General features: G+C 35.8%; 1 protein-coding gene across 1 annotated transcript in view; it reads right to left on the reverse strand.

Annotated features, from left to right (window-relative positions):
• Nucleotides 1-11,491, reverse strand: part of LOC137633910 (uncharacterized) — a 52,093-nt gene extending 40,602 nt beyond the window's left edge. Inside the window, exon 1 of the mRNA XM_068366148.1 lies at nucleotides 10,734-11,491. Coding sequence (XP_068222249.1) covers nucleotides 10,734-11,491 — 758 coding nt within the window. The remainder of the gene's footprint in view (nucleotides 1-10,733) is intronic.
• Between the last annotated feature and the right edge of the window lie 1,009 nt (nucleotides 11,492-12,500).

Here is a 12,500-nt window from a genome sequence, read left to right on the forward strand (position 1 = left end):
AACTGCGATTTTATTAACTGATATAAAATAAGTCCTATTGGTGTCGCCTAAGCATAGATTTGAAAATATATAAAGAATCCAGAAAATCACTAATATTAACCGAAAGTGAATCGGCAAATACATTTTATACATGAATAAATTTACTTCAGTTTTACATGACTGTTTTGCTAACTTACACAAATCAAGTTATCGTATGAACAAATATAAAAACTACAGATATAAAATTACATCAAACTTTTTAGTGTAGCTTTCAAAACTAGAAGGGCACTTAGTAGAGTGCAGACCTCCGCCACGGCACCTTATTTCTCGACCTTGACCTTTGACCTTAACGCGTATTAATTGATAAGGATTTCAATACACTCAAATGTGAACCAAGTTTGAAGTGTCTCTGACAAAGATGTCCAAACTTATGAAAGATTACGTGAATTGGACATACTGTATTGCTCAACTGTGACCTTGACCTTGACCTTTCAAAATTTAATCATTTCCATCTATTTACAGTTAATTCCTGCAAGTTTCATTACTCTACGATTAAAATTGTGGACAGGAAGCTGTTCACAAAAAACAAACAATCCTTCCAAGATTGGTGGCGGAGGTAAATATAAAAATGACATATCGGAAAAATTGATTAAACTTTAAACGTTGCTTTTCAAAAATTACAAAGCCTAATTGTCTAACGACTCTTGGCCGTTAGCTTGTGATTCACCAACTCGTTAAAATATTGCATTAGCAAATGATTTATGACTAATCTCAAGTATCGGTACTTAAGAATATAAGTCCTTACCTTGTCTGGTTTCATAGACTATCCTCCAGATAACTATTAACAAATAATTAATACTTACTAACCCTTTTACCCCCAAAGGACGTACTGGTACGTTTCACAAAACTCATCCCTTTACCCCCATGGACGTACCGGTACGTCCTTGCAAAAAAATGCTATAAAGATTTTTTTTTCATATTTTTGATAATTTTTTTGAGAAAATTCAGGCATTTTCCAAGAGAATGAGACCAACCTGACCTCTCTATGACAAAAATTAAGGCTGTTAGAACAATTTAAAAAATATATACTGCAAAATATGCTGGGGAAAAAATAACCCCTTGAGGGTCAAGGCTTGGAAATTTCCAAAGAGCCTAGGGGTAAAAGGGCTAATATACTTTTCCCTAATTTAAAAATGCTATTTTTATAGATTACAATACAGTATAGGTCTAAATCCTTATACAGTAAAAAAACATTTTGCATTTGCGAATGTTCAGTTAGCCAAAACTCTGACTTAAAACTGTTAGGTAACAATCGATCAAAAATTCTTGCATAAATAAAAAGGTCTGGTATATTTCTAGATGTCTTTTAACAATCTGGTTTGAATGAACATAAAGTAATATACTCTTATATAGTAATCATATTACAGCTTTTAAAATTTGTATTTTTCCTAACTTTACAAAACCAAGTCCTTTAGGAGAAGTATGTTTACAACTTGACTGAAACTTAGACTGTCAAAATACAATGTGTCCTTCATTACTGGCCGCTTTTAAACTTAAGCTTCAATCTTAAATCTTCAAGCTTTAAACTTAAGGCTTTCACTCAAGGCTTGCTCGTTGAGGGTAAAGAAACTTAAGACTCAGGTTTTCATAGTTATGAAAATCACAAATTGCTTTTTAAATATGAAATTCATTCCTACGCTAAAACCAAACCTTGTTCTTTAATTCAAGACTTATTATCCTTAGGTAGGAGACATTTCCTACAACAGGATGCGACTACGCTCGGATACAACGGATGCCAGAGATGGAGTACTGTTAGCACGAATTTCTGTACCCCGTACTGAAAATCCTTTGAGTGGAAGTTCACAGTACTGTTCTCCCTGTGAAAGCATGCGAATCGATTGGCTTAAGTATCGAGACAATAAAACAGATAGTTCATCCTTTGCTTGAGTGATTCCTTCCTACTCATCATCTATGGTAGGAGCACGAGTCCTTCCTCCTCCTCATCTATTATGGTAGGAGCACGAGTCCTTCCTACTCCTCATCTATGGTAGGAGCATTATGAAGCCACAGGATGAGAGGTGATAAACCCCAAACATGAGAGTACACTCTGACCCTTGGTTCTCAATTGTAAGGTTCTAAATCTCAGTAAGCGGTCGAAGAGTTCCCCAATTATTATTATTATTATTATTTCTATTATTACTTGCTAGGCTACAACCCTAGATGGAAAAGCAAGATGCTATAAGCCCAGGGGCTCCAAAATGGGGAAAATAGCCCAACGAGGAAAGGAAACAAGATAAAATTAAATAATTTAGGAACAGTCCCATCAAAATAAATATCTCCTCTACAAATCATAAAAACTAACAAAACAAGAAGAGAAATAAGATAAAATAGTGTGCCCAAGTGTACCCTCAAGCGAGAGAACTTGCGGCCAAGTTTTGTAATAGCAGCGGACAGCCATTACCGTGAGAAAACGCCAATCGTCGAGCGAACAGAATCAGAATGTCCCCAGACATGGCACAAATGGCTAACCATTACCTACAAGAAAAATAAAAAGCTGGTAGCACCTGGAGTATGTCTGTACTCTAGGGGGCTAAGAACCAAGTAACTACACCTTAAAGTGATGAGAGGGGCGTGGCACCCTGCCGTTCGTCAGTATCAGACACCTTGTATAGTTAGACAGCCAAATTCCAGCCGAAGTGATAACACCAAGATAACTCATTTTGCATCAATGTAGGAATAAACATATATTAACCATGTTTAAATCATGAACCAAATTATTCTTAAAAATGCCATGAAAAGGAGGTATTATTTTACTGTATTACAGGGCAATGTAACCTAGGAAAAAAACTACTTTTTTTAATAGGAAAAATTACACTCTCCTCGAAAATGACACTTGTTCCCGTCGCAAATGAATAGTTTCAGAAATATATATACACGGTATATCTATATCCTACGATAATAGGGGACCCCCAGTGGGAACTCAGGGTTATGGGTGGGGAAAACATACTGGGGAAACGATATATAAACGTAAAACAAGCCTTTTCTTCTCTATAGATTACCTTCTTGGATGTATAATAATCAGAGGAAAATACAAAACAGTATAACTGGATAAACTTTGGAGGCGCCGTTGCAAAGCCTATGTCTCATGAAAAAATACAGTAACCAGTGCTGCCAACGTCTGATGTAGATCAAATGTTAGCGTAACATGCTAACATTAACAGTGTTTTTCATTTAATTTTTCTCATTCTACTTTCCGGTTGTAGACGCTCCCGTACGTGCGTTCTTACAAAGCAGGTTTCGACCTTCTGCGCAAACACCCCTCCTCCCTGCGCAGAGACTTTTCCTCCACCAATAGGATTTCTTCTTCTCTAATCGTGAAATGTAACTATTCGTATCTATACCAGCTCTGTTCAAGTCTATTACTTGATTAGTTATGTAATACCCTCGTACACATGTTTGAACTAATAATTACTCGTTTTATTATCCGATACCTTATAAAGTCACCTCATTTTATATTCCCATTAAATATTATTTATCATACATTCCATTTTAACTTCCTACATTGCTTTTATTTCTTTTGTTATTACCTTGTCACACCACGATTTCACATAAATACTTGCTCTATACAAGTTTCCCATTCCAGTTCTTTCGTGTTTACCCTCTAGACGCTGTTGTTTTCCCGTTAACCAATCACGAACCCATACGTATTCATAGTTTGCACAAGGGGGTTGTCGGTTAATATTTCCCTACCCCCTTCCTTTATCTAAGTGGTCTATTCATACCCCTTCCACCAAACCCTTTTCCCTGGAAACCTTTGTCTTTGTAAGGTGTTCGTCATTTCAAGTGAGATTTATTTTTTCGTATTTTGCGATGGTGAAAGTTAAAGAAACTTCTAACGTCTGCAGTATTCCATTCCTAAAAGTATTTGTTAAATTCCATGGTGATTTTTATGATTCTTCAGCCAATGTTGATAATTTCCTTAAAACACACAATGTAATACCTCAACGTTTACAGTGGCCCATTTGCCGTTCCTTCCTACCTTACAGGAAAGACATTCATGTATTATACTGTAATACCCAAACCAAGATATCTAAAACCAAAAAGAAACGTTGGTGTGGTTATACTGTTACTACTTATAAAGGTACATTTTTGGGAAAACGTCGGCTACCCCCATGGAAGATCCGCAAGTTTCGCTGTCCGGGTCATAAAGGCAAGTCATTCAACAAAGTCATTATATTGGGTTTGTGACCTGTTAACTTCTAGGTTAGGTTAGGTTCTGTACCCTTTTTGTACCTTTTTATATAATTTATATTGTGTAAAGGGTATATGGAACAATTCTTTAAAATACACATGATAATATTACCGAAGCACTGCTATCGTTAGCAATGCCTTAGTAACATTGTTAACACTGTGTATCATTGGTAACGTTGCTAATTTTATCGTTCGTAGTACAGAACGTGAGGTTTTTGACCTGGGACTCCTAGGTTAGGTTAGGTGGGTTTGTTAAGTTCAGTAGCCTTTTTGTACTTTCTATATATTGTGAGCGATTGGTTTCCGGTGAGAGTGGGGCTGAGACAGGGATGTGTGATGTCGCCGTGGTTGTTTAACTTGTATGTTGATGGAGTGGTGAGAGAGGTGAATGCTCGAGTGCTTGGACGAGGATTAAAACTGGTAGGCGAGAATGATCATGAATGGGAGGTAAATCAGTTGTTGTTTGCGGATGATACTGTACTGGTAGCAGACACAGAAGAGAAGCTTGACCGACTAGTGACAGAATTTGGAAGGGTGTGTGAGAGAAGGAAGTTGAGAGTTAATGTGGGTAAGAGTAAGGTTATGAGATGTACGAGAAGGGAAGGTGGTGCAAGGTTGAATGTCATGTTGAATGGAGAGTTACTTGAGGAGGTGGATCAGTTTAAGTACTTGGGGTCTGTTGTTGCAGCAAATGGTAGAGTGGAAGCAGATGTACGTCAGAGAGTCAATGAAGGTTGCAAAGTGTTGGGGGCAGTTAAGGGAGTAGTAAAAAATAGAGGGTTGGGCATGAATGTAAAGAGAGTTCTATATGAGAAAGTGATTGTACCAACTGTGATGTATGGATCGGAGTTGTGGGGAATGAAAGTGATGGAGAGACAGAAATTGAATGTGTTTGAGATGAAGTGTCTGAGGAGTATGGCTGGTGTATCTCGAGTTGATAGGGTTAGGAACGAAGTGGTGAGGGTGAGAACGGGTGTAAGAAATGAGTTAGCGGCTAGAGTGGATATGAATGTGTTGAGGTGGTTTGGCCATGTTGAGAGAATGGAAAATGGCTGTCTGCTAAAGAAGGTGATGAATGCAAGAGTTGATGGGAGAAGTACAAGAGGAAGGCCAAGGTTTGGGTGGATGGATGGTGTGAAGAAAGCTCTGGGTGATAGGAGGATAGATGTGAGAGAGGCAAGAGAGCGTGCTAGAAATAGGAATGAATGGCGAGCGATTGTGACGCAGTTCCGGTAGGCCCTGCTGCTTCCTCCGGTGCCTTAGATGACCGCGGAGGTAGCAGCAGTAGGGGACTCAGCAGTATGAAGCTTCATCTGTGGTGGAAATGTGGGAGGTTGGGCTGTGGCACCCTAGCAGTACCAGCTGAACTCGGCTGAGTCCCTGGTTAGGCTGGAGGAACGTAGAGAGTAGAGGTCCCCTTTTTTGTTTTGTTTCTTGTTGATGTCAGCTACCCACCAAAATTGGGGGAAGTGCCTTTGGTATATGTATGTATGTATATATTGTGTAAAGTGTATATGGAAAAATTATTGAAAATACGTATGGTAATATCTAGCATTACTATCGCTCGTAATGTCACCGTATCGTTGGTAACGTTTCTAATGTTATCGTTCTCAGTACATACGTGAGTGAAGTAACACCATTGAACAAGTCATTATATTTAAAGATTTTAACAACATATATAAAAATAATGATCATATTTAATCCTTTTAAAAGAAAATATAAATTTTCCTGTAGAAAATAATGTGATTTAACTGGTTTTCACCTTCATTTCATCCATAATATCAGCAACCAGTACGGCAACTTAAAGTTAGTCGAATTGGTTGTTCAGTTGGTTTGCGGTTGAAATGAACGTCAAATTCGATCAAAGCACGTTATTTACGACAGGAAAACATATTTTCTGTTCGAAATCAGAACCTGTAATGCAGTAATACTATACCGGAAAGGTTTCTATAATTAGTTTTCCTGACAATGATTTATTTATATATACTCTCAAAAGTAGAAAATGCACAACGTATATGTGAACAATCTTCTATGTATAAAGACAGATGATTGATGTCACCAGCAAACCGGTTCCGATCTACAATAGCAGTAGTTAGCAAGAAGTGGTTGCGGAGTAACGCAATACCTTAAGTTTATGAAATACGCTGAATTTATAAAACTTCAAAATCCCTACAGTTCTGAGGGCGGATATATGCTAATTATATTAGGAGTTTTAGACAACTTGTCACTCTATAATAAGTGAGATAATAATCTTTAGCAAAGATATAACAGGGGTCTTTGTCTAAGGTAAGACCCTCACATACTGGAGTAGGTTAGGTAAGGGGAGAAATGATCTGTCATTGAAAAATATTGGTAAAATTACAATATATAAAATTTACAGACAGTAGCTGTTTATAAGCTAAAACTACATATAGGATTCCAGAAATTTCCAGGAATGGTCTGGATCATGGAATTTGAAGAATATAACACTGGAATCACGTGGGTTAGTCTCTGCCACTAAGAAAATCTAAAATTGGGGTTAAGTAAATAACACAACCTATAAGTTAATTAACAGATTATGATATAGACCTTAATATGACCTTACTAATTGACCTTTCTACAGTATGAGTACTAATACAACCTTGGAATGTGAAATTTACCATTATGTAGGCTATAGTATGAAGCACATGGTACTGTCACTAGAAGCCGGTTCACAAACTCTAAACCTATATTTTCTAAATAAATTCTAAGATTGCCACTCTTAATTATATATCAATATAGTAATAAAGTTATATAGATTAACTTCTTACACCAATACTTACAGAAAACTCACTTTAAAAGGCACAAAAACAAATAAAACTTGTGAACAGTTAGACATAGCAATGAGATCAATGCATCACTCCGTCTGCCATATTGACATTGTTATGAAGGTAAATCCCTAAACAAACAAAGCTTCCCCTAAGATAGGGGCTACTTTTCTCCCTAGCATTAATCAACACGATATATATTCAGTATTATATATATTTCTGTGCTTTATAGTTATATCATAAATTGTTATTAATTTCATGAATTTCATCTGTGTAACCATAAATAATAAAATCTTGCTTAAAACATCAAACTGGTTTAAAAAACTTGTCCCCAAAATCCCTAGATTTTTCTGATTTTGGAATAATTCCCCTAAATGTAGACGCCATGATCTAAGTGGCAACAAGCTTAAATACAAAATATCCAATAAAATCATATCAAAATATTATTTAAAAATATATAACAATATTAATATTAAATTAGGATATGTTTATGATATATTTATAATAATTAATCATGTTTTTAAACACATTTTACGCAACTTTTCTATTATATAGCTATTGTATAAACTTTAAATTTATGCATAATAAATATAATTTTTATTAAATATTAAATTAATGTACTAGGAAAATTTATTAAAAATAGCTTTTTATGCCAATAATTCTTTATTTATCAAATAAATATGATATATTAAAAGTAAATTGCAAATATGAGTTGGTAAAGCAAAAAATCAGCTGATTTTTAGCAAGAACACGTGGTCAAAATGAAAAAAAAAATATATGAATAAAAATTAGTGAAATTTTCAATGAAATTCCCTTAGATTTTATCAAAGTTTAATTTTAACTAAGAAAATTTGCTTAAAAGTCTATGTATTTTGTTAGTGCTCGAATTTAGCGCCAAAATAACGACTTTGACGTCATCTATTTTGAGTTGAAATAACCGTTGACAATAATTGAAATTTAAAAGCTAATGGTCAACTTTTTATGTAAACAATGGCGATATTACCTTTATTATCTTGCAAATATTTGGCAAAAAATAGCAGTTTAAAATAATAAATATATATTAGTTTGTCCATAGTCTTAATATACTAATATAATTATATATAATATATATATCAATAGAGTAGTTAAAAACTCATCATAGAAGGCTGGCTTAGTGCATAACTATCATTTTAGACTACCTCCGTTCCTGATATATTACCCTACGTTACCTCCATTCCTAATTCCCACTTTTAAGCTAACGTTACCTCCGTTCCTGATTCCCCTCTTTTTTTTTTTAACCTATTTTACCATTGTTTGTGATTCCCACTTTTTTATCTACTTTAATTCCGTACCCTATTTCTTTCCTACCATCCAACCTCTTAGTTTTCTTCAGGATGGTACCTTCGGGTCTCCTCACACTTACGAATGTACTCAGGATAAATAGTATATCAAATCTTGTCCGATGTGTTCATGTGTATGGCCCTAGAATATATAGAAAATGGTAGAAAAGATTACATAGGAGAATTAAACACTAATGAGGCTATAATAGTTATGAAAACAAGGTTAAATATGCTACAATTAAAAGAAAATTATAGAGACAGGAATGATAATGATAGAGTTTTTTAAATGTAATGAATTAAGGAAATTTAGAAATAAGGAAATAGTAAGTTTAGAAACCCCAATTTAAGAGGTTGCCCTGTATATTAGAAAGGTTCTAGAAGTTAGAATAAAGGTATGTAAGCTATGAAGCTGTCTGTGTAGGAGGTAATTCATTATAAGGAATTTTCTGTAGATTGCAGCACTTTTCTGAACCTAATGAGTTGTGGAGAGAGCAACGAGGAACCTGGAATACCATTTCTCACCGTCTCTGGTATAATTGGTATTTGCAATTAAATATATATCTAGTCTTGATTCTTCTACAAAATTAAAGTCTTTCATTATAGTTTTCCTAATTTTCTATATTCCATGACTCTTTCAGGTATTGAAAACAACAATAATACGAATAAACCTTGAAGCTTTGCGCTAATCTATAATGTGATAGAGTGAGCAATTAGGAACTAGTCGTACAGGAATAGATATATATTTTTAGAAACTTTGGCATCGTCATTAATCAGATTAAGGAATCAAACTTGCGGACAAGTGAAGACGAACACAAGAAGAGAATAAAGATAATAGTCAGGTTTGAAGGGATCAACACACTCTGAAATGGGAAGCTTGTGTTTCTAACTAGCGTCACTTTTAAATACAAGTGAAAGAGCAAAAATAGTCAAAGGAATTATCAAAATAATCACAGGGATTGTGTAAAATGAGGGAAAGCAGGTAGAAACGGGACTATGTCGAAATAAGAATAACGAAACTCAGGAAATGAAGAAACAGGTAGGGATTTCGTTGGGGGAAGAAGCTGCAATAGAAGTATGTGTTTTATATAATGAGCAACCACAGAGTTGACACACAAGATGACAGGCTTACTCTAGTTCTGTAAAAACTTGTTACGAACCAGTAGATGAATATGTAAAAGGGCAAAATCTAGAAATTAATGAAAGTTAAGGATCAAACTATATAGAAAAGATACTCCTAGATGGGAAAAAATAGCGGATAAAATAAAGGAAGAAAGGAAAAAACACTTGTATAGTCTTGAAAAATGCAATAAGATCATTAAGGAACAAGAAACCGAAATAGATTTGCTGAAGACAGCCAATAAAAATGTTGAAGTTTACAGTTTATAGATTTCTAGTCTGTTGTGACCCCATCCAATAAGTTTCCTCTCTGTAATATATAAGATCGTATTAGGCTGAATAGAAAGACAGCAAGACTTTAATCAACTAAGAGAGCAGGCAGGCTTTAGAAGTGGGTATTCAACAACTACTCATATCCAGGTAATTAACCAATAGAAAAATTGAGAGTATGACAAACCACCATGTTATCTACAAGAAAGCTTTTGATTCCGTCAAAAGCTCAGCGGTAATGAAAACCCTTCAAAGACAAGGAATAGATGAATATGTAAGAACACTTGAAGATATCTATGCAGGAAAGCTTTTGATTCCGTCAAAAGCTCAGCAGTAATGAAAGCCCTTCAAAGACAAGGAATAGATGAATCCTATGTAAGAACACTTGAAGATATCTATGCAGGAAGCACATCCTTAAAGCTACATAAAGACAGTTAGAAAATTCCGATTAAGATAGGAATGAGACAGGGAGACCCCATCTCTCCTAAATTACTTATAGCATGTCTAGAAGTTTGTAAGAATTTTGAAATTATTTGGGAATAATTTAGCAACTTAATATTCACACATGGAATAGTTCTCCTTAGTGAATCATGGGAGGAATCGTAAAAGATGATATAAGATTTGAATACAAAGGCAGAAATGTGGGACTGAAAATGAATATGAGTAAAACAGGATAAAAGAAGGAAAGTTATAATCATCGTTTCTTAAACCAAAATCTCACACCTGATAACTTAAAGAAGCTAAGAAAATAAAAGGATTCCTGTAGGAAACATAATATATATATATATATATATATATATATATATATATATATATATATATATATATATATATATATATATATATATATATTCAAATAAGCCATATATTTTTGATACATTAATGTCTGGATTCTCTTAACAACTTTGGGATCAGAGCCCCAGGCGAAATCGCACAAATACAACAGCTTCTGACCGGCCGGGAGTCGAACCCTGGTCCAGGAAACTTGTATGAACAGTGACATACCACTTGCCCAAGTGAAGAGATGATCTCATTTGCCGCAAGTAGCTCGTCTTTCAGACCAACCTTTTCTTTGGTGGTTTGGACGATCCTGTCCTCTGCCATTTCCTCACCAGATCTTAGATGGCAGACACGTTCCTTGAGACTATCTCTCTCCTTAGCCATGGAAGCCATACTCTTCTTTAGTTCGCCAATCTCTCCTGAAGCCCTAGACAGCTCATCCTTCGCCCTACAGGCTTCTTTCTTGGTGTCTTTTAACTCATTTACGAGGCAGGTGTAATTTCCTTCATTGGTCAAGTTTTTCGTCTTAGCCTCAGTCAGGCTCATCTCCAGCCTCCCTTTCTCTGTTTTCATCTCTCTAATAATCCCCAATTGCTCCTCAACTGTCTCTTTCAGTTCCCCAGTCTCTTCCTCAAATACAGATTCCAGCCGATGGATAGAAGCCACTTTTTCATCCTTAGCTCTTTCCAGTTGCTCACTCATTTCATGATTTTTTCCCTCCATCTCCCTTGATTTAATTAAATATTCTTCCTTAAGACCTTTCAACTCCTCTAAGAGGCAGTTGTACCTTCCATTCCTGACCAAATCATTGATTCTAGCCTCAGTTAGGCTCATCTCCAGCCTCTCTTTCTCTGTTTTCATCTCTCTAATAATCCCCAATTGCTCCTCAAGTGTCTCTTTCAGTTCCTCAGTCTCTTCCTCAAATACAGATTCCAACTGATGTATAGAGGCCACTTTTTTACCCTCAACTTTTTCCAGTTGCTCACTCATTTCATGATTTTTTTTCCTCCATCTCCCTTGATTTAATTAGATATTCTTCCTTAAGACCTTTTAACTCCTCTAAGAGGCAGTTGTACCTTCCATTCCTGACCAAATCATTGATTCTAGCCTCAGTCAGGCTCACCTCCAGCCTCTCTTTCTCTGTTTTCATCTCTCTAATAATCCCAATGGCTCCTCAATTGTCTCTTTCAGTTCCTCAGTCTCTTCCTCAAATACAGATTCCAACCGATGAATAAAGGTCACTTTTTCATCCCTAGCTCTTTCCAGCTGCTCACTCATTTCAAGATTTATTTGTCCCATCTCACTTAATCTATTTGATATTCTCCGATGGAAGCATCTTTATTAGATAATTCCTCTTTTTTCCTTTTGAAGAGTTTCGATTCTGTTGGAGAGGCCTTGAGTCTCTGCTTTCAGTTCCTCTATCTCTTCCTCGAGTTTGTCTTCCCCTATTAATTCGGGCTTCATTTTCTTCCTGAACTTTTTCCAGTTGTTGAGTCAGTCCAAGAATCTTTTGGTCCTTCTCAGTTAATTTATCTAAATGATCTCCGATTGTAATCTCTTTATTAGAGAGTTCACTCTTTAGTTGCTCGTTGGTTAGTTGAAGATCCTGCAACTTGGATGAGAAATGTTCAATTTCCATTTCTTGATCCTTTTGAAGAGTTTCCATAGTGTTGGAGAGACGTTGAATCTCTGCCTTCAGCTCTCTCTTCTCTTCTTCTAGTTTAGATTCCACCTGGCATCTAGAGTTGATCTCTTCCCAGGCACACTCCCATTCTCTGTCCAAAAACTCAACTCGTTTTTCCATCTCCAGTTGAATATTTTTACCTAACTCCTTTGGTTCCTTTTCTTCCTCCTCTGTGGACAAGAATTTCCACAACAGGACATTTCCCGCCACAATCATACCTACCAAAACAACCCAGAACCAATTGCCAACACTCTTTTGGGGAACAATAGTTCTAGTGACGAAGTCTGGCAGAAATTTCCCCAGAGTTCCAATAGA

Source organism: Palaemon carinicauda, chromosome 43 (assembly GCF_036898095.1).
Source record: "Palaemon carinicauda isolate YSFRI2023 chromosome 43, ASM3689809v2, whole genome shotgun sequence".
In the NCBI taxonomy this organism is placed as follows: domain Eukaryota; kingdom Metazoa; phylum Arthropoda; class Malacostraca; order Decapoda; family Palaemonidae; genus Palaemon; species Palaemon carinicauda.